This window comes from Amblyomma maculatum, chromosome 3 (genome assembly GCF_055883805.1).
Source record: "Amblyomma maculatum isolate TAMU_Amacu chromosome 3, ASM5588380v1, whole genome shotgun sequence".
NCBI classification, from domain to species: domain Eukaryota; kingdom Metazoa; phylum Arthropoda; class Arachnida; order Ixodida; family Ixodidae; genus Amblyomma; species Amblyomma maculatum.
Window position 1 is genome coordinate 114140290 of NC_139346.1, and position 23439 is coordinate 114163728.

General features: G+C 43.7%; 1 protein-coding gene across 1 annotated transcript in view; it reads left to right on the top strand.

Moving 5' to 3' along the window:
* Positions 1-1368: 1368 nt before the first annotated feature.
* LOC146195746 (uncharacterized) overlaps positions 1369-23439 on the top strand; it is a 39600-nt gene continuing 17529 nt past the window's right edge. The window contains exons 1-6 of the mRNA XM_084597896.1: positions 1369-1594; positions 1667-1758; positions 1844-1953; positions 11964-12150; positions 16193-16297; positions 18159-18235. Of these exons, the coding sequence (XP_084454022.1) occupies positions 1552-1594; positions 1667-1758; positions 1844-1953; positions 11964-12150; positions 16193-16297; positions 18159-18235 (614 nt within the window). The 5' untranslated portion in view covers positions 1369-1551. The remainder of the gene's footprint in view (positions 1595-1666; positions 1759-1843; positions 1954-11963; positions 12151-16192; positions 16298-18158; positions 18236-23439) is intronic.

Sequence of the window (23439 nt, forward strand, 5' to 3'; positions counted from 1 at the left end):
TAATTAACTACAATAGCAGCTTTGGCATGTTGGTTACGCATCTTGAGGTAACAGCGCGGAACTGGACGGGAGTACAAGATTAGAAGACGACACAACGAGCGTTGACTTTCAACTGGTAATTAAGACACGCTCAGTTCCGTTCTTGAGACTGAGGAGTTGTCTGCATCAGTCTTCACATTTTGTGCCAGCAATGCATTTCTTCGCCACATATCCAGCGATATAAAATTTCAGCCTTGGATCACTGGCCTGAGTGATGACAGATGTGTGTTCGATGCCACAGTCTTTGAAAACTTCATTTGCCTCACTCAGGTCTCCCACATAAGAAGCTGGCCATGGATGATGCTGTCACTAATTTTTTTTAGCAATTGACTAGCCTTTTGCCTGACAATGATGCTTTCATTTTTTTTAGTAATTGATTGGCATTTTGCCTGACAACCGTGCTTTCATTAATTTGTTTTAGCAATTGACTGGCCTTTTGCCTGACAACAATGCTTTCATTAATTTTTTTTAGCAATTCACTGGCCTTTTGCCTGACAACGATGCTCTCATTAATTTTTTTTAACAATTGACTGGCCTTTTGCCTGACAACAATGCTTTCATTAATTGTTTTAGCAATTCACTGGCATTTTGCCTGACAACGATGCTCTCATTAATTTTTTTTTTAACAGTTGACTGGCCTTTTGCCTGACAACAATGCTTTCATTAATTTTTTTAACAATTGACTGGCCGTTTGCCTGACAACGATGCTTTCATTATTTTTTTTTGTTTAGCAATTGAAGGTAATTTTGCCTAACAACGATTCTTTCACTTTTTTCTTTCTTTTTTTTTTAGCGGGGGGTTTCTAAACGCAAGAGAAACAGAAAAGTACGCACATGTACTACATACTCGCACTAGAACCTCGGCAAGAAAAACTTCATAGGCACCAAACAAAACAGGATAACCTGAGCTAGGGCAAAGCCGGTTGAAAAATAGCACCACAGCTCAGGCAGCATCTACAGGCAAACAAGAACGAACGCGCCGGCGTGCGCCGGTGCCGGAGAGAATGCATCGAAGAGCTGACAGCAGCGCCACAGCGGCGACCAGTGGCGGCGGCATGAATCGAAGGCGCGTTTTCTCCAAGCGGCGGAATGAGCGGTCGCGCCACCTCTCCCTTCTAGCCACCATAGATGCGCTGAAGCCAAGGCGACCGGCGAACGTATGCTACTTGGTATACTTCTGATTTGAATATTTTTAAATGAAATCAAGAAACCATGCTTTGTGTTTAGCAGCAAGATTTAATTCACCAAAATCAAAATTTAATAAAATTAAAATGATTACTCATGTCAGGTCACAAAACGTTTTTCAAGCCAAATAAAGTCAAAGCCGATGTCCTTTGTTGTTGAAAAATGGCGGCGCTCATGCCGTCGATTCTTCATAGGACTTGTCGGAAATCAATGTGTGTCATCAAGAAACACCGGGCGTATCTCTCCTTGGCTTAGAGCGTTAGTGTGCGTGCAGTCAAAGATTCTACTGCAGTGTTATAGCCAACGGTGACTCTTACAAGTAGACGTCATGGTCGACGAAGTACGAGAGGCTTTGAGGAGTCAGCAGGCGGGTGCGTTGCTAGGGCCTTTATTTTGTACTGCCGTTGGCTCAAGTTTCACTGCGCATTTATTTTCGCTCGTAGATGAACAGAGGGAGCGGCGGAAGAAGCTCGTCGATGATAGGCGAGCTCTAATGCCTGCTGCTCGGGATGTGGAGCTGCCATCTGTCGAAGAGGTAGGCATAAAATGACAGCGCAGTCGTGGATTGCTTCGGCATGTTGTTAGAGTGCTAGACTCGTCACATTTTACTGTCATTTCAGTTCGAAGCGCTTCTGAAGAACTTGAGAAAGGAAAGGAACAACAAGCAGTACTTCAGGAAGCTGAAGAATGCTCTGGCCTCTGGTGACGAGTACATCAGTAGCTTTTTCAAGTGAGACACCGCTATTTATCGGATTTTTATGCTTCGTTTGCCTCTTTCTGGGCATGACGAGTGGGTAGGAATCTCACAGGACTGCAACCTCTTGCATGGTTACCCCGCATACATAAGCTTATGACGAAAAACGCACTTGCCTCACTTTTATGCAACTTGATGTTTCCGTGCTATTCGAAATCGAGTCTCTATCTGATATGCTCACTAAGTTTCACTTGCTAAAGTTCGAAAAAAAAAAAAAAGCTCCGCCTACGATTAGCCTCTGTGTGACTAAAAACATGGAGTAATGTGTAAGTCCACACCGTCCTTTGCATGTGGCAGCAATGCCGGCGAACATTTGAACAGTTAAACAAATACGGCTCACGTCTAGGTACATTGCATCCTCTTCGAGGTACTGTCATTTTATGTGCTGATGGAGAAAAAAAAAAAGAGAAAGAAAACCATTTTTACTTCTGCAGTCTCTTAGTTGTGACACCCCCTAATTTCATCTCTTTTTGAATGATGAACAGAAATCACGCATGAACCTATGAAGGCATCTGCAGCTGCAAGCATGCGCCCTCCTCTCATTCCATTTGGAAACCGTTTCTTCTCGGCCTCACCGCGGTGGTGCAGTGGTTAGGGCGCTCGACTACCGTGGCCAAGAATGCGAGATCGAATCCCGGCTGCGGCGACAGCACAGTGCCTATGTGCTGTGCGACATCAGTGCATGTTAAGGAACCCCAGGTCGTAAAAATTTCCAGAGTCCCTTACTTCGGCCTCACATAGCCTGAGTCGCTTAGGTAGGCCAAACCCCATAAACCAAATAGATCCTCTTCTTCCCGAAAGCACCCAGCCAGCTCTCATTTTCATCCTTATTATGATGTTATGTATACTTTGCGCAAAGCCCAGAGCTTCTAGGCCAATGTCAGTGAGGCACTGCCGGTGTGGGTGTGTGTAGAAAAAAACAAATTTAATGCTTTGGAAGATAAACATGCACTTTGTTAACCCCTGATATACATGTGATACTGTAAGGTGTAACAAATACATACTCTTGTATAAGATCAGCTAGAATATTTAATTATCTACTTGAAGGATGAAGAAAAGGGCCACATTAGAGATGCTTGGTCCTGTGTATATGCAAGACTTTAATTCTTGATGTCCCAGAAGTCACATATTGGTGTGGCTATATTTCTGTATCACACGAGTCGGGTCAAGCATCTCATCAAGCGCTCGTCACTCATTTCAAGAAGGGACAGCAAGTGGCTTGGTCTTAATTGAGAAGCTGCGAATATTTGAAATTTTCTAAAAGTGAATGAGATACCCTCCTGTTTGACTCACTGAATTAATTACTCTATTATATTTGTCAAGTGCTCAAATAATCTCACAACTGATTGGTATGAAGAAGTGTCATAATTTTCCTCGATGGCTGTTCCAAAACTGGTACCAACTCTGACCATCTTAAGCATGTTGCTGCATGTAGTTTATCAAGAAGGTTGAATGCTGCAGCAACACTCTTGGGCATATTAGCAGTATTGCATTGCTTGGCAATTGTCTTGTGCTTATATCTTGTACTTATAACTGCATGAGTTATAGTGCTGTAATGAAGTTCCATTTGCAGCACTTTACTGTTTTCATTTTGCACACCACAAGTCGAATTGAATATTCTTATGAATAATCAGTTCGATTCATTTTCTACTTTTGAAGAATGCATTGTGATGACATTCGAAAAATGATGGACAACTGTATTGCCTTTGTAATTGAGCTTTCTTTTTCTCAGTTGTTTTGTCATTTTGGAAAATTCTGATTCTGTGTGTATTATTGAGCAATCAAGTATCCATGACAGAGCATATTATAACTACAGCTATAGAGGAGGCAATGCTACAGCACATGAACGTTTTGGTGAGAAAAATCGTCAGGTGCTCTTCAGTGGTTATTTCATTTGGGCAAAAGTTGTGTTTTTAAAAAGCTCTACAGTGCAAATGCTAAAAGCTGTGGTTATCGGTGCAAAAAATTTCTTAGTATTTGAAAAGACTCAGTAGGTGCATTGAGCACAATTTTTATTTTTACCTCATTGATGCGTATGTTACACACGGTTGTAGTAGTAGGTTTACTGACCTAATTACTTGGCTACGTTACCAGTCTGTTGACAACACCCAATTGAAGGCGTGCTCGTTCAGCATTGCCACTTGAGATATTAAAAGACGCCCAAGACAATACTGGCTAATTGCGGGCATGTTGTTCCCAGAACAACAGAGCAATGAAGACTGCATGGTCGCTTTGTAGCAACAAGTTTGGAGGTCCGGCTAAACCGTCAAGTTGCTCAAGTTTCGCGCAATGAGCCAGTAGATCTGTTCATAGAGCATGAATTCCACAAATTGTTTTCCACAGAGGTCAACAAATTGTGTTTTGATCTAGGAGTCACCTTTGAATTTAAAATCATATAGTAGGTGTTCCACTGGGTCTTTTAAGCAACATGTTTAAGCAGCTCGCAAAATTCTGTGAAAATGTTCCGAGCTACGTTCTTCGGTCCTCATTTGTTATGCTCAATAGGCTGTTCACCCTTCACTTGCCTACTGGCAGTATGTCTTTAGCAGGGTCACAGACTGATCTCGTATGTGAAGCTTCTCTTTGATAGTAGGGTCTTCATTACTTCACATTACCAGGCAAATGCCTTGTATAGAAGGGCCATTCTTCGAAGATTTTGCGAATATTATAGAGGTACACAACTGATTCAGCCCTTTGTCAGCTTCCTTTCGGGGCGTCATCGCTTTGAGGAATTTTTCACATAGGACACTGCTGCCCCAAAAAATTGGCGAGAGCCCACAGCAAACCATCATGACAGACTGACTGGGGAGAGGCTAATTTGCCCAAGTTCTAATAATAACAGCACACAACGGTTAACTTACACCTTATTTCCCGGTAGCTCGATGTGAATACAGTAATGAAGTACTCCCTGCTGAGAAGAAGAACGGAAATCTGAGCTAGTTGGTGCATTGCAAGATCAAAAAACAGCGCGGCTACTTGGGACAAACAGAGAAGGGAGAATAACGGACAAGCGCTGACTAACAACTGAAGTTTATTCGAAAAAAGCACAGGGAATCAGCTTTCCCTGCTGAGAAAGCTGATTCTTGTCTTCATGTGCTTAGGCAAATCTCGGTTTGTTCACCATAGAGTTTAAAAATTAAAAAGTCTCAGCATGTTGCCCATGGCATTCGCTACAAATGTTCTGAAACATATCAATAATCAAGTTGCCTACCTCTGCTTGGCCATGTCCACTGGGCTTTTTGTAGGAGAAAAGGAAGCACTTTGAAGGTAGCCCCATGAGTGCAGGTTCACGATACTGGTGGCACTGTACCAAGCGTCTCCTTAGCATTTTCTCAGAAATCTGTTCTTTTCAGAACTTCTTATCTGTTCCCTAATTCTTTTACCGCTGGATGCACGTAGGTGTCTTTCTGTTAAGACTAGACAGTGCATGGCCTAATTCTCATGCTTTAAAGCAGTCATGGTTGAGAAGCAGTATCAACTGAAATCTGAGTTCATCAGGTGCTATGACATTGTTTGCCTTTCACAGGTTGCAAACCTTGAATAAATTCCGAGAAAAGGCACAGAAGTCATGTTGCAATGATTATAAAGACAAGTGACAGCCACAGCTCTAATTTATTCGGTAGTATTAGGCATTACAGAAATTTCTCTTCCATTAGTATGGGTAATCTTTTTGGGCTTTATGATGAAAAGAAGGCAGTGTGTACCTAAGCAGAGCCGATGATGGGGCCTAGCATCTGCTAGCCTATCAACATACTTTGAAGTAGTGCTCCAAAAAGGCTCAGCTTGTTTAAATGCATCGTGAAGGCTTATGTTGTATGACAGCATAGCAACACACTGACCCGTCAAAGCAGCGGTTTAGTGAAATACCGTTTTCCCAAGCATTATTCCCCAGATTGATCCGGGCCGAGGACAAACTTGTACCCATTGAAAAATCGACGGTTGACACTGGGAATATAACCTAGTACCTCCTGCCCCTCTGGAAGGAGCCTACACCACTTGGTCGAAGAATGCAATGCGCATCTATGCATTGGTTTTGATGTGACATCATTACTTGCAACCTGTCAGCAGGTTCCAAAAGTGTCTATGCTCCGATTTTTCAACCTGAACACTTGGCTATGTCACTAGAGTAATTGCTAATAGGTGCTGTTGGAGGGCTCAAACTAACATAACCTGGCTTTCCTATTCTCTTTCTCCTCAGGCACATGGAAAAGGTTTATACATTAAAGTTAATGAGCGTGAGAAAGATGCACACATTATTGAGAAAGTTTCTAAAAGTGGCTTGTTCACAATCAATGTCTGATTCCTGAACCAAGCAGAGATTTTGCACCATATGTAACCGTGCTTCAAAAGGGATCTTTCCAAAATTCAAACCTTGTGTAAATGTAGTCTCAAATTTCTGGTGCTATGGCCATAGTGGTGTTCTGTTAAGAATTGAGAGAATAAAAGAACCCCTAATGTTCTGTGAAATTGTTAGAATTTAGGGTGGTAATCAACTATCAATAAAAAATTTTCTGTTCACTTACGCATGCAATAACAGTGCTAATGGTATGGCCTGATGACTGTTTGTATGCAGAAGAGCACAACATAGGGGATGCAAGTTATAACAGGTCATATAGTCATTGTTTTGTAGGACTATAAAACAATACAATAACTATATGACCAGTCCTGCAAAGCCTCGGCACTCAGTCACCAGCGGCTGCGGAGCAACTGACCTCGGCGGCGGTCAGACCTGTGACGCAGCGGGGTTTGCTAAAAATATCTGGCTCCATGGGCAGGCTGCCATTGTAAAACTGACCCTGGTAATGTTTAATGCTAGAGCCCTAGCTAGTGAGACTAATTTAGCAGCGTTGTTAGAGGAACTCAAGAGTATGCAATGGAATGTCATAGGGCTTAGTGAAGTTGGGAGGCCGGATGAGGAATATACTGTACTGAAAGAAGGGAATGTACTGTGTTTTCAAGGTTTACTAGAGAGATGAGAACTAGGAGTACATTTTCTTATCAATAAGGATATATCTGGTATTATAAATGAATTCTACAGCATTAATGAAAGGGTAGCCGGCATCGTAATTAGGCTAAATAAGCAGTATAAGCTGAGGGTTGTACAAGTATACGCTCCTACATGTAGTCATGATCACCAGGCAGTAGAAAGCTTCTATGAAGACATAGAATCTGCAATGAGGAAAGTAAAAACACATACTGTACTGATGGGCGACTTCAATGCCAAGGTAGGGAAAAAGCAGTCAGGAGACCAGGCAGTGGGCAACTATCATCATCATCAGCCTGATTATACCCACTGCAGGGCGAAGGCCTCTCCCATATTTCTCCACTTAACCCAGCTCTGTGCTAGCTGCATCCACTTGACCCCTGCAAACTTCTTAATCTCATCCGCCCACCTAACTTTCTGCCGCCCCCTGCTACGCTTTCCTTCCCTTGGAATCCAGTTTGTTACCCTCAGCGACCATCGGTTATCCTCTCTTCGCACTACATGTCCTGTGGGCATGTGGGCAACTATGGCATCGGATTAAGAAATAGCAGGGGGGAGTTACTAGTTGAGTTTGCTGAACGCAATAACTTGCGAGTCATGAATACCTTCTTCATCAAATGGAAGAACCGGAAGTGGACATGGAAAAACCCCGACGGGGATACTAAAAAAGAAATTGATTTCATACTATGTTCTAACCCCAGCATTATGCAGGATCTAGACGTAATCGGAAAGGTGTGATGCTGTGACCACAGGATGATAAGGTCTCGATTAATCTGGATTTGAAGAGGGAACAGAACAGATTAGTGAGGGAGAAGTCGATCAATGAATTAACGGTAAGGGTAAAATTAGAAGAATTCAGGCTCCCGCTGCAGAATAGATACTCAGTGCTAACTGAGGAAGCCGACCTTAGTCTAGAATCAATGAATAATTTCAGAGACATCATTACCGAGTGTGTGGTAAAGTAGGTGGTAGAATTGATAGAGAGGATACCGGTAAACTGTCTAAGGGGACGAAAGATTTGATAAAGAAACGCCAGAGTATGAAAGCCTCCAACCCAACAGACCAGATAGAATTAGCAGAGATATCAAAGCTAATCAATAGGCGCAAGGTGGCCTAAGTAAGGAAATATAACATGGGAAAATTGGCCATGCTCTAAAGTACGGTCGTAGCCTGAAAGCGGTAAAGAGGAAATTAAGCATAGGTGAAAACCAGATGTGTGCAATGAGGGACAAAGGGGGGAATGTCATTACTAACATAGAAAGTAGCTGGGGAGTTCTATACGGACCTCTACAGTAGCCATAGTAGTCAGGACAAGAATGAAATTGACTGTAATGAAGAGCAATCAGACGTTCAACCAGTAACAAAAGACAAGGTTAAGAAAGCATTAGAAGCTATGAAAAGGGGGAAAGCAGCTGGGGAGGATCAGATAATTACAGATTTGTTGAAGGACGGAGGGGATATCTTGCTAGAAAAACTGGCCACCCTGTATACGCAATGCCTGATGACATCAAAAGTACTGTAATCGGGGAAGAACACTAACATTATCTTAATTCATAAGAAAGCGGACACTAAGGACTTGAAGAATTACAGACCAATCAGCTTACTATCAGTTACGTACAAGGTATTTACCAAGGTAATCACTAATAGGATCAGGACAACTTTAATCAACCAAAGGATCAAGCAGGATTTCGGAAAGTGTACTCTACTGTCGATCATATCCACATTATAAACCAGATGATAGAAATGTGCTCGGAATATAATCAGCCCCTATACATAGCATTCATTGACTACAAGAAAGCATTTGACTCAGTAGAAACCTAGGCGGTCATGCAGGCATTGCGAGATCAGGGTGTAGGTGAGCCATATGTGAAAGTACTGGAAAATATCTATAGTGGCTTCACTGCAAACATGGCTCTGCATAAAGAAAGTGATAAAATTCCAATTAAGAAAGGTGTTAGGCAAGGAGACATAATCTCCCCAGTACTAATCACAGCTTGCTTAGAGGAAGTATTCAGAGACTTGGAATGGGAGCAGTTAGGGATAAGGATAGATGGAGAATGCCTTAGTAATCTGCGATTTACTGATGAGGTTGCTTTGCTGAATAACTGTGGCAATGATCTGCAAAGAATGATTGAGGACCTAGACAGGAAAAGTAGAAAGGTAGGCTTGAAAATCAGTATGCAAAAGACTAAGGTAATGTTCAACAGCCTCGGGAAGGAACAGCAGTTTAAAATAGGTAGTGAAGCATTGGAAGTGGTAGGCGAATATGTCTACTTAGGACAGGTACTAATCACAGATTCGTACAATGAAAGGGAAATGACAAGGAGAATAAGATTGGGATGGAGCGCATTTGGAAAGTACTCAAACATTATGACTAGCAGCTTACTTATGGGCTGAAACATGGAGGCTAACCAAGAGGGTTCTACTTAAGTTGAGGACAACGTAGATGGCTATGGAACTGAAAGTGGTAGGTATAACATTGAGAGATAGGAAGCGTGTTGAGTGGGTCAGAAAAATAACTCAAGTTACTGACATTCTGCTCAAAATTAAGAAAAAGAAATGGGCTCAGGCAGGACGTGTAGTTCGCAGAGAGAATAATCGATGGTCTCTAAGGATAACTAATGGGATTCCATGGGAAGGTAAGCGTAGCAGGGGGGGGGGGGGGGGTCAGGAATTAGGCAGGTGGATGAGATTAAGAAATTCACAGGGGTCAAGTAGATGCAGCTAGCACAGGACCGGGTTAATTGGAGGAAAATGGGAGAGGGCTTCTCTCTGCAGTGGGTATAGTCCGGCTGATGATGATAGTTGGTGTAGTCTGAGTAATTAAGACGGAAAATATTGGAATAGGGGGTTGAGGGGCTGATTCCTCTCTGATTGAAAATTACATTCGTTCTGGTAGATGTGAGACATCGTTCAAGAAACATACTCCTGCAAAAAAATTTTGCAGAGCTCATTGATAGTTTTGTTATGGCTGCAGCAGCTGGTGTCTTTTTCATCTTCACAATGAATTGGGACAAAGTTGCGCCAGTGACAGTCATTGCTCTCTTAACTGGCTCTTTGCTGAATTCTTGCTTGTAACCAGCAGGTGGTGCATTGCATTAGCATACCTTGTTCTGCTTCGAGCATTACTTTCAAAAGAGTGAAGCTGCACAGTATGGCAGTGTCAGAGCAGCAGATTTGCCATGAAGCTTTAGTTGCAACTAAGGCAGTGTTACAGCTAGAAAACAACAGAGCTCTAATGCAGAAAAGAAAAATGATAAATAAAGTTAAAAAAGTTATAGTATTCATAGGCCTTATTAAAATCCAGGTGGACTAAACAGATGCTGAAGTTCAGTTCAGTTCAATCGTGTCCGACTCTTCGTTAACCTATGGACCATATCACGCCACGCTTTCTGGTCTCTCACTATCTTCCTAACATCACATAATTTCATCTGCAGCGCCTCGAGGATGCCATCTAACCATCGTGTTCGCTGACTACCCCTTCTCCAGTGACCCTCAACCTTTCCCAACATCAAATCTTTCTCCAGCGACTCCTCTCTTCTCATCAGATGACCAAAGTAGCTGAGCTTTAACTTTAGAATTTGAAGTTACAGTTTCACATAAGAAAACAAACTATGCCGCAGGCAGGTGGCCAGATACTATCAGAAATATTACATTTGTTAGTCGAAGTGATGCTTGGGTGTCTGGTCCAGCAACAGCGGAAGAAGTGGATGAGGCATTCAAGAGAGCATGAGTAGGTCTTTGCTTTTCCAATGCACATGGCTGTTATATACTGTAAAGATGATCTTGTTTGCCCAGTCTGCGCTCTGCTAGCTTACTCAAAATGTTCTAATTAATTTCATTCTGATTAATAGTGCTTAATTAAAGCTAGTTCACTGAACTTGTTTTCAGGTGCTGCTCTTAATTATTAATAGATTAGAAGGAAAGGAAAACCCACTTACGAGGCGTACTACTTTGGTTATACTGAGTGTCCATGCTAATTTTAGCCAAGGTTTAAGGAATAAAATATTTGAGGTAGGCCAGAGAAACCACTTGTATACAGCTGCCAGCCATCTGGCGCACCACACCAGTTTGTTATCTTGCAATTAACAAATTAGTAATTAAGATAATTTTTTAATTGGCTGACTATTGCCTTTAGACAATAAGCATGATTTGAAAAGTTGGAGAGCACTTTCTGAAACCTCTGTTCTATTTATTTCCTGCAAAGAAAGCGTCACGTATATCGTCTTTCCAAATTCTAAAAAAAGCCCGCGAAATACAAAAAATATCATGTGACTGGCACATTTGCAGACCACGATTGTGGTGCTCTCAACTGTGATTTGCATGAACGAAATCAGCTGTAGCCGTGACTTTGACAGCCCATTTCTAGCAGGAGACTGATATATTGGCGATGGTTGCAGCGAGTGCAGTGAGCTCACTGCAACTCGCTTTGTTACGTGTGCCGACTGCCTGAAGCAGATGCAGAAACCATCGCAGACATATAGGCCTGCCGCTGCAACGACCCCCATGGATCCACGGCCACAGCTGATTTCTTTCACTCGGACCACGTTCAAATGCACCAGTCACGTGATATTTTTTTTATTTTGCAGGCTTTCTTTAGAGTTCGGAGAAATGATACGCACGAGGCTTTCTTTGTCAGAAATAAATGGAAGGGGGGGATCTCAGAAGCTGCTCTCCAACTTTGAAAATCTCATTTTCGTCTTTATGCAATAGCTATTAAATTAGAAAAGTTGTCTTAATTACTAATTAGTTAATTGTAAATTACAAAATTCCCCCCGGTGCGCCAGGTCACTGACAGCTGTATACAAGTGGTTTCTCTAGTCTAACTAAAATGTTTTATCTTTTAACCCTTTGCTATAGATAGCTTGGACACCCTGTGTGAGCCCTCACTTTGGTCAAGTCTTGCCGTGAACACCTGTCCAGTTACATATTCATGCAGAGCAGGGCCCCGTAACTGTAACTGCATCCTAGCTTTTCATTTTTTTTCTTTCTTGTCGGCAAGGACTTGTCATGCCCTGGAGCAGCTGCTCTCCGTAGCCGTACGTAGCCCCGAAGTGTCATGCCAGCTGGAAGCCCTGGCCTGCCTGACCAATCTGTCCTGTGGGAATCACAAGGCCACTTTCCGAGTGCTGCGTGCGGCTGGGCCCTACCTGGTCACCTTCCTCAATGGAAGCAACCCAATGCTCCAGGTAAGCAAGCTGGAAATGCAAGAGTCGTACCACTCTAACACCTGCTATGGAAGCTCAGCGATTAGGCACTCAGCTACTGAGCCGGAATTCTAGGGATAACTTTATGGTGGTTTTTCCCTTTTTTCTGAGAGGTTAAGACCTCTCCAAACATGGTTATTCAGCAGCGTTGAAGCAGGAGGTGATGGTGCAGTAGATGACAGAAATACATTCGCAGTATTTACAACAGCACAAACTGCAAGTTGCAGAAGTGAAGTCACACAGACAAATAGCTAAATAATCCAGTCTCGCACAGATATATCTACCTACAGTATCTTACTTTTTGACTGAGCATTTCAGTTAAGGCCTAGGCACTGTAGACTTATTTGCCGAGCGCGGAGCCTCGGTCTAAACAAATGTCTTGGATCAGTTTCATTTTTAGCCCTTTCATTGACAAAGGAATAGGGGCAATCATCTTCAGTGGCCCCGCCCATGTGTCAGTCAGCTGATCAAAAAAAGGTCATGTGAGGCGGTCATACCCTGTGGGTTGGGCTCAGCCTCGAACCCAGGGTCCCACTGATAAAACAGCCGTCAAAAAGAAAATGAAACATTACTCTCTCCTCCCATCATGGGTTTGCTTCCCACTTTCATCCCCCATGCCGCCACCCCTCTCCACACCCTGTGGGTTGGGCTCAGCCTCGAACCCAGGGTCCCACTGATAAAACAGCCGTCAAAAAGAAAATGAAACATTACTCTCTCCTCCCATCATGGGTTTCCTTCCCACTTTCATCCCCCATGCCGCCACCCCTCTTCACACTCTTGTTGTTCATGAAATTCCTGAAACCTGTTTTGCTCCCGCTCATCAGCCCTCAACAAAAACAAGGAAAGAGTCACAGGGAGAAGCCACAAAGCCATTGTTGTGAGGGTGGCGGTGAATACACAGTAAACAGGATGTTTGTCGTCCCCAAACTTTGAACGTTGTGTGTGAAGGGCGATTCACTTACCGTCCAGGTTCATCAAAACCTTCGTGGAAGAGACAGGGATGAGTTGCCGTTTTCGGTAACACCGTGTCCTCTGTCAAAAAGGCGTCATGATGCCCTTTGCAGGTAATCATGACTGACTTCTCCGAAAGCTGCCAATGTTAGTGCACGCTTACGCACGGGCCGGCTCCTACCTGAAGGTAGCCTCCAACGGTAAGCGAGCGCTTGCGGGCAAACGATGGCGGTCATAGACCATTTTGCTTCTATATTGTACACATGCGAGGAAACCTTTCTGCCTACAATGCAAATGCCTCAGGCAGGTGTGAGCACTTTTTATTTTGAAATGAGTGGTGGCTTAACAATGTCAGGATTGCTAATGCGAGTGATCGCCACTGGGAAAAGGGATTAACCCCATCTCCCACGCAGGGTACCTGTGAAGAAAATGTGCAGAGAGACATGACTGCTTGCTAAATTACAAGGGCTACTATTGGTGCTGCATCTGGCATTGGTGCTGCATCCGGCAAAAAAAAGCAAGCGGCGGCTAACGCTATGATTCGAACCTGGCCACGACAGGTGAAATACAAAAGGTGCCCATGGGCTGTGTGATGTAAGTGCACCCTAAACACCACCAGATGGTCCAAATTCATAGCCTTCCACTATGACGCCCCTCTCATATCCTGAGTTGCTTTGAGGCCTTGAGGGGTGTGCGAATATCGAAATTTTCAAATACAAATTGAATATGAATACAGTCAAACCCAACTATATTGAGCCCATTTACATCAAATTGCCCGTATATCAAACAATTTATGAACACCATAATGTTACAGAGAGAATACATAGCAAAAAGTATGGATAAGTAGAACAAACGTAGCAGCCGCGCGCAATATATCGCACTTCAGGCGACGCAAAACTGCCCCAGAAGTTGGCTTTCTCACGTGGCGGTCGGGCAACCTTCGCTAGCACCCCCCCCCCCCCTCTCGCAAAGGGGTTTAATCCAACTGCACTTGTGCTGCACTTCTCTTGCTCCCTCAGACTGCCACACGGCCACCCCGTAGCAAAAGTGGTTCGACCGTTCTCTTTTTCTCTCGTGTTCACTCATAGCCACATACACCTATGTGCGATGGCCTCACCAACTGCCTCATTTAAAGATTGTGCACTTCATTGCGATTTGGAAGCGCAGTACTCGTTCGCTCCGTTAGAGATGGCTGCTGGGAAATGGCAGAACCTGCTGATACTCAAAGCTCGAGATTATCAGAAGGGTTGGACACAGAGAAAAGAAGTCGGATGTCACGCAGCATATACATTCCTGGAAACACGCTGAGTATGATACTGAAAAATAAGGCAGACATTAGGGCTAAGGCAGACAAGAGCCCTGCTGCTACCAGTGCTCGACAAGTACAGACGGCTTCATATCAAGACGTGGAGGCAGCAGTGTATAAGTGGTTCGTGGATGTCAGGTCGCAAGACATTGCTGTTCTGGCCCAGTGATTGAACAGAAAGGGAAGGATTTCGCTTTCATGCTCAACAAACCATGCTCAGCCAACAAAGATGGCTCATGTTGGCTGCAGCGTTTCAAAGAGCATCACAGTATTATAGGCCGTGCTGTAATCAATGAAAGCTTGGTGGTGGGCGTCGGCAGCATGCACAAGTGTATTGAAGAAAACTGGAGGGACATTACGACAAGGTACCATCCCCATGATATTTTTAATGTCGATGAGACTACTTTGTTCTGGCAAATGCTTCCAAACAAACGCTGGCCTGTCGTCATGATGAGAAAGCCCACGGTGAAAAAGTCAATAAAGCCCGAATGTCAATGTTACCCGCCACCTCTGTCGACGGGTCAACCAAGCTTCGACCGCACGTGGTCTGTTTAGCCAGCTGTTTGAGTTCCCAGGTGCCGTTTGCGATGGGACTACAGCAACAGACTTGTCTCAGTCGACGACTGTATTGCGACTACCGGAGAGCTCGCTGATGAAGACATCGTTGCTGATCTGGCTCTGGCGACAGTAACTGCGAGGAGCCAACGAATTCAGGCCCACTGTTATATTCCGATGCACTTCATGCTCTGAGCGTTGTTTGCCGCTACTGTGCATGCATAGAAGGATGTGGGCTCAGCTGTTCTCAGTCACTGCATACTAAGTAATGCCTTCAATGTTAAAAACCAAAAGAAGATGGGTGACTATTTCTTGCGCTAATATTCCCGCGGTACTTGTATTTAACAAATAAAGAACGCTTTCTAATGAGGTGTGGTTTGTAATTGTCAAATTTTTTAAATGATTTATATCAAATTACAAATTATCACATTACTTCCCTTTTTTTTTTTTTTTGTAAGTTCGATATATGCGGGTTTGACTGTATGGGCAAAAGAAATGGCTTCTTGTTTAATATCTGATCAGTGAAGATGAACGAAAAATTTAAAAGTAGCAAAAATTACCCGGCTTGTTTATTCCATAATTACATGGTAAGGCAAAAAGAACTAAAATTGCACAGAAGTGCACACACACTACTTGAAAATGCAGAATAAATTTTTACAAAATTCTGTTCCATTTTTTTATTCAGGAAGGGCATGCACGAAGCTGTGAAGCTGTCATATTGCTCCTGAATACAGAAAACTCTCATTAATTGGGCTTTCTGTGGGCTGGAAATTATGTCCTAATTAACCAAAGAGCTCAAATTATCAAATGGGGCTAAAAAAATACTGCAGAAAACCGTTTGCGTTACAGTAATTGTATCTGATGAACATCTGCACGTTGGATACCTTCATTTGAGATGAAGCCGAAGTGAGAAACACTTTTTTTTTTCCTTCTTTGTCAAGTGCATCGCTTTGCACACTTTGTCTGGAGGGCCCTTCTTCACAAAAGTTTGTCACCTCTTTCTGTAGTGGGTATCGTGCAGCATTGAACTGCTATAAATCACCAACAACATTAACGATGCCGTCATTGCATTGCAAGGCTCGCGGAGTGCGGTTGTATAAGTCACACAAAAATATTGTGACATTGCGCATTGAAAAATGTGGTGGCAGCGCTCAGTACAGGTTTCTCTAGACCTGTGTGGCTCTGCAATTTGTTGGGCTTTCGTTTGTGCAGGAACAGTCGGCTTGGTGTCTGGCCAACGTGGCCATGGATTGTGACAAGTGCCGAGAACTGATGCAATGCCAAGGGGCGAGCCATGCCCTTGTCAAGGCGCTCCAGGTCAGTTGGGCTCGGAATTTCCCGTCTTCTTCCACCACCCTCTTTTTCATTTTACCGAGATGGGCTGAATGTGAGGATGATAGTAACTGATTTTCATGGAGCAAGGGCTGCGTTGGGCAAAGAGCAGTGTGCTACCCAAGATAGGGGTCAGAGACATTTTCCAAGCAAGCAAGCAAGGAAGGAATGTAGAAAGAAAGAAAGAATGAGCGCCAATGTGCATATTCTGAGTTTGAATCATTATCAGACGTATCGCAGTGTCCCCAACCTCGAGTCATCCAGTTGGTGGAAGCATTGGAACCAGAAGTGGTTGCGACGCTCGGTTCCGGTGTTAACAACGATCAGACGACTCGTTGTCAGGGAGACAGCGACACGTTTAACAACGGACACCCGAAAAAAATTCTTAGAGCACTGTCGAATCTACACTGCAGAAATGCAAAAGCTGAAGCGTTGCTGGTGCACACGGTGCATCATGTTTGCTCTCATTATCATTATCAACTGAGTGCACCGTTATTTTCATTGCTAATGTCATCATTTTCATTATCACTAAATTGCAGCATCATTACCATTGCTACTATTATCCTCACAGTAGACAAGGAGAATTATGATGTGTGCTTCAGGATCCCGGGCATGATGAATTTGGTTAAAGCGCTCTGCTAGGGATCCGAGGGAAGGAGGTTCGATTCCCGGTGGAGATGGGATTTTTATTTTTTTGATGATGTCATCATGATGTCATTTGATTGACAGCTATAGTGTCACCGGATGAACAAACGCCGACAGTGTGAGTCATTAAAGGCTTTTGCCTTAATACGGACCGTGGCCAGGGGAAAGTTCGTGCTCACTGTATCACCAGTGAGTACTGGCCAGTATTGTGGATCAAACTCCATATGCAACGCAGATCCTCAAACCGCTTAGTGATGAGTGCTGTGCACTTAGTGTCAGGAGCTGGTTGGGATTTTTGGCATTCCGTATAAGGCAGGAAATAGCTGAGAAAACATGGAAGAGTAGAGAGAGAAGCTGCCTTTTTAAAAACATTAAGCAGCTAGTGTTAAAAGGGGGCACCGCAGTGCTGCTGGGCCGTTTTAGCCCCATGCATGTCAAGTTATGAGTGTCTCTTTTAATTTTGGCGAAAATATCAGCCAGTTGAGAAATTTTGTTGTGCAGATTTGTCTATTTTTAACAACCCCTGGTCTCAATTAGAGGGTTGAATTGCGCTTGCTGGTGGATATTGACGGAGACGGCTGTGATTTCAACAGGCCAAAGTTGGGCTGTTTGGTGCATACTGATGGAAAGGACAGTGTTCTGTATTCTTCTCTTCTGTCCAGTTTGTTAGCACTGTACATACACTTGTTTCTGTCAGCAGTTTATTTCTGTAGGCAGGGATCTTTTCTGCTTTTCGTGTTAACAGGTCTAAAAAGTTCGAGCTTGCAAGCTTCACAGTCATGTACCTGCCAAGCTGACCACTTTATCCATGATTCGTTTATAAGCTGTGTGTCATAAAACAGCAACTATTTAACTATAGATCACATCGTATGCCAGTAATAAGTGTGTGCATCACAGAAATTTTTAAGCATCGTAAGTTCTCAACATATTATTCACAGGGACAACGAGCAGTGCAAGCTTTTTGCCCCTATGGCTATATAATACATTTTTCAGCAGCCTTAGCATTCACATGTTTTCCAGCTAAATGTTGATGACATACTTATGCAGTCACCATGGTAATGGCATGATCAGCATGGTTGATGTCATGCACTGCTTCATGTGTATTCAGAAAACTGAAGCGGTGATCATTTGTCATGCATTATTTTGCCTCTTGGCAAGATATAAGTCATTGCAACCTTTCTGTTCCTATGCTTTCTTGTAGAGTGTCCACCCTCAGGTCGTCGACATGGCTGTATTTGCACTTCAGTCTTATGCTCAGTACTCTGCGGACATTGCCCGGTAAGCTTTCAGTTAATTTTTTTTGCAATACAGCAGAACCCTGCTGTTTCATTTTCTTGAAAGTGTCCTTCCTAAGACCCAATTTTAAACCATGCACTACAAACAATGCTGCTGTCTTTCTATTGCTGCAGTGTTCCTGCATGGTATGTCATGAGCATCGTCTTGTAATGGGAATTTATTGCCGTATTGTATATCAATAAAGGCAAAACACAAGACACCCATGTGCTGTGCGATGTCAGCTTATACAGTCGAACCCGGTTATATCGAACCCGGATATATCGAATTTTGGTTATATCGAACTCACGAAATATCCCCTTGAAAATTCCATGTAAAAGTATAGGAAAGCCGCGTCATATATCGAACTCAATTTCACCGGTCGTTCGATATATCGAACTCCGCACCACGCACTGGAAAGCGTGCCTTCCCCAAAGACGGTCGCATTACCCTTGGCCGTTTGCCGCGTGACGTTTTCAAGCCACGCGCGGAAGGAATGAGAGGGGACAGTTCAGTTCGGCGACGGCTGGTCTGGGCAGCGCCGCGCCCATTCCCCAAAGGCGCGCGCATCTGCAGTTGTTTCCCGCGCGCCAACACATGACGTTTGCAAGCCATGTGCGTGGGTGTGCCCATTCTTTTGCTGAGCTATCCCTCTCCTTCAGCACGCGCAAGCATGCGCCAAGCCAGCTCAGCCCGTTTTCAGACAGCCGTGGGACGCTTTCTCCAGCGTGTGTTGCGAACCCTCTACGTGCTACGTGCGGCGGCGCGGCGGCGGCGCGGCGGCGGACGTGGCTATGGCGCCTGCGGATGTTAAGCAGCGCCAGCTCTCTGTTTCTTTCCTTTTCTTTTTTCTTTTTTTTTTTTTTTTTTTTTTGCGAGAGTCATTCTTTCCTATCGTTGGGCTGTACGCGCGGCGTAGCGTAAAATATGGCGGCTGCGGACGTTAAAAAGCGGCAGGGATTTTTTTTTTTTTTTTTTGCGGATTGTTTTATTATTTTTTTTTTATCGTTTATCCTTGCATGTATGAATCAGCGAAAGCACGCGGTCAGCTGCTGCGATCGTTACGCCCGTCCCAAGCGCGCGGCGTGATAAATCGAACCACGGGCACTCTGCCAAGTTCGCTCCCCGCCACCACAGGAGCTATAAAAAGATAAACGCGCCCTGACGTTATCGCTGCGCAGCATCTTGGCACGCTGCCAGTGAGCTGTGGATGCGACTGCCGAAACGGACTGACGCGCGCCATCGACATGCAACACAGAAACCTTGTTTTGAGCTGCCGCGGTGGCTCGAGGGGAGAGAGGGACGCAGTTGCAACAAGTTTGAAAATTTTCGCTCTGTCGCTGCCGCTCGTCGCTTGCATGTGAGCGAGCTAGCCTTAACGCATTTTTTTTTTTTTTTCAAATTCTCGGGTGCAAAAGTGGAGGGTGGGTTCATTATACGAGTGGGTTGATTACGCGACAAATACGGTATCGTTTTTTCGCATCGTAAGTGCCGTCACAAGCCGATTTCTGTATATCGAATTATCGATATATCGAACTATTTCGCGATCCCCTTCGAGTTCGATATACCCGGGTTCGACTATTAAAGATATCTCATTGGTCTAACTTAATCCAGAGACCTCCACTATGGCATCCATCATAATGTCACTCAATGTCGCTTTGGAACGTGAAACCCCGGGATTTAAATTTTGAAATTATTGACTTTTAGGTGCCAGGAGAACAGTACAAAAGTGTCCCCTTTGCTTTTGTTCTCCGCTAGTTATGTTGGAGACAGGTGACATTCGGACACTGTTGGATTTGGCTCTCGTGCTAAATTTTGCCAGTGGACTTTCACATACGTGGTGACAGCGAGGTGGCCAAACCGCATGCTCCTAATAATTACAACCCGAAAGACCTCTGGTTTTTGTTTGATACTTCTATCCTGTTATGCTCGCAAATCTTCTACTGTGAGCTCCGCTATCTCATTTTGAGTCGGTCACCTGCCAGCAGGCAATTGTGTTCAAGTCCCGCTTACTGAATGGCGCATAATAACCCACACACCTCTGGTACTCACCTAACTGCAGTTCAGTCCAACCACATGGCCTGGTCATATGTATTTCTTGTCAGTCTGCTGTTACGTTTAGCTCAGATGCCAAGCTGTCAACTTCTGTAGTTTGTCATTTGCTGCCTTGGAATGAGTGTATGTAACTTAATACGAGGTCAAGCGTAAGTTTTAAGCACTACTTCTCTAGTTTTGTACAAGAGCAGCATAAGCGAAAATGCATGGTGCTTCTGCGAAAAGGACATTATGTGTAATTCACAAACGAAACAGATGGAAACATGAATCAGCATTTAAGACTGCAGCTCTGTCCGCAGATGCACAGTGCAACGAAAGCATTTATGTTGCATGCATACCACTCGTAAGGGGCACAGACATGCAGAGAGCTTTTCAAAAAGCATTTTTAAAGTGTTTTGCAACAACCTGCAGCCATCTGTTCTACCCGATCGCAACTTGAAAACTAAGGCAGTTACTGACAGCTGCCAGCAAGTTTATTTTATGAGATAAATTGATTCCAAAACTCTGCTTTACCTTGGGAAATTTGACTTCACTTGCAAGCCAACATGCCTGAGTGGTGACGACTGCTAGTGTTGCATAATTTGCCCTTCTCCATTTCTACAGCATCCCCACCACTTTTGTTGCATCAAACATTCCTGAAGGTGAAGTTTCTGAAATATGCTGCTTGTGCCAACGTGCTAGCATGCGGAAAATTCTAGACAAAGCTTTCAAGAACTGTAACTCTAGTGTTTAACGTGCACTGAAGATGTTTCACTCTCATTGTTGGATGCGCATGAACATTATCGTTGCAAGTTTCCTGAAATGGCAACATTGGGCAATTTTCACACCTTCGTGCTGTTTTTTTTTCGTGCACACCCCTGGCTCAGAAAATTCATGTTATCTTCCATTTATGAGTGATTGTGGCTTAGCTATTATGATCAATGTGTTAGCGTTGGTGTTGCTTTAGTATTTAGTGTAGTTTAGTTTAGTAATGCTAATTGACAGAGTGGATCAGGCAACCCAATTCTGCTGCTGCTGCTGTTGCTGCACGAATAGGGGAAACCCTTATGGCGCAGCTCCAGGTTCTGACCACAGAATCGGGTTGCGTGATCCACTCCATCCATCACCATGTGACACGCCGCACCCCCGCTGCAACCTCCCGGCCCAATCCAGCATTTGCAGTGCAGCACTCCGTGCCCCATTGCTACTCTCCTCCACCTGCCTCCCACTTTCTCTTCATGTTCCCTCTTCTCTAAAGATGGTGAGGGAAATTTCTCTCCATTTTGACACTTGCCTACTGAGACTTTAGGTGGATAGATAGGGTTCTAATGCTAAAGCATAACAAAAAAAAAGTGTGATAGGCTGTGCCCACCAAGCATTGTCATTATCCGGCCTTTCTTGTGACAGCAGGCCATAAGTGAAACTGAGTCACATATACTGAAGCTCTCTACAGGGTTATCACTCGCATTTTCAGAGATGTTGAGAAAGAAGCAGTGATTTTAAGTCTGTCTTCGTACATGCTTTTTTTGTTTTGTTGCCAACTTGGTTATGGTGCAGCACAGTAATGCGCACCGAAACTGCTAGCAAAGCCATGCGTGGTAGTTCTGATTTCAGTTTGCTTTTTCTTTTCTCTCTGTTATTTGAAATTGGGGGGTTTGTTTTGTGTTTCTTTTTATTAATGAAGGTGCATATTGTGGTGAGCAAACTCTCTGTAATATAAACCAGCCCTTAACAGACTATGTTAAAAGAAAGCAGCACTGTTGCCCTCTAGCTGCTTTATAAAGTACTCCAGATAATGAAATTTCCATCATTTTAGAAACTGGTATGGCGTTGTCTTGTCGGCAGCTACAAGTTGGTCATTGGTCCTGGCCACGAGTTAACTGTGACATATCAAATAATTTCCAAGCTAAGTACTAGCATGATATCTAAAATAACTGATAATAAATTAACCAAAATAGCTGACATTTTGTTCCTGACAGGATTTTCTATTCTGTCTGCGTATTCTATATTCTATGTGTATTTCATGATCAAGTTTCAAACATGTTTGCATAGAGAAAGATAGGAAGGTTTACTACAGTGGACTCATATCTTTAGTGGTGAACTTCAAAAGTGAAGGCCCAACACCACTACCTGCAATCTGCTGCACATGGCCAATGGACAGAAGCTGGTGGCCTGGCATGGTTAGGAACAGTGGTCCCATAGTGCTTGTGTGGGTTGGTGATAGAAAGATGGGGGGTGCTCATGCATTTGCAGACCATGTGATGGCACAATGGGCTCTCCTGGGACACCCACTATAGTAAAATGCAAGAGAATGTCACAGTGTAACGTGGTGGGAAAATGGGTAACAGTCCCATTGCTTTGATACCCGTGTCACACAGGTACTGTAAAGGCGTTTGAATAAAAAGACACCTCCCCAAAAAGAATTTCATCCACAGACACACGACAGAGTTCAATTGTCTTTCCAGAAGCGGTCTTTTCCGGAAACGGAGATCGCTGATCTCTGTTACAGCTGGAAAGGCGTAGCCTCCAACTCAGTGGACAGCAGTGATTACCTTTTAATAAAGAAAGGAAGCAAATGTGCATTTTGTGTCACGTTTACACATTATAAAAAAAGTTTTATGCTTTGCATAAGGTTAACTAGGCACAATAATGCACTTTCTCTACAGCACTCTCGTAAGTATTTGGAAGATATCATGTGATAATGCTTAGCGCCAATGCGGATGGGCACCATCTTCTTTAAATTAACGTTTGTGAACATACTGCAGCTAAATATACTATAAACAGCGTTTGATAACACGCATATTTGATTTATATGTTTCAATGCGTCAGCTTATTCTGAGCGGTTTTGTTTTGAACATCTTGCGCCACGCTTTCGATAGCATCCTGGATAGGAAACGCTAAATAGAGATCGCCAGCGCCGTGTGTCTGCTATGCAACTCCTTTTGAATACAGGTCTTTCAACTCGCTAAAAGACCGCTGAGGTGAAAGAGTTTTTGCTTGCTCGTATGACACGGGTATGAATAAATGTGGAATTTGTGAAAAGGAGGTACTGTTGCATTTTACTCTCGTAATGAACCCACTCGCATTGTGAACCCAGCCTCCCCACTTTTGTTGCTTAGAATTTAAAAAATTAGAAGGATTTAATCATTAGCACGTTCTCCCTCAGTTTCGCGCCA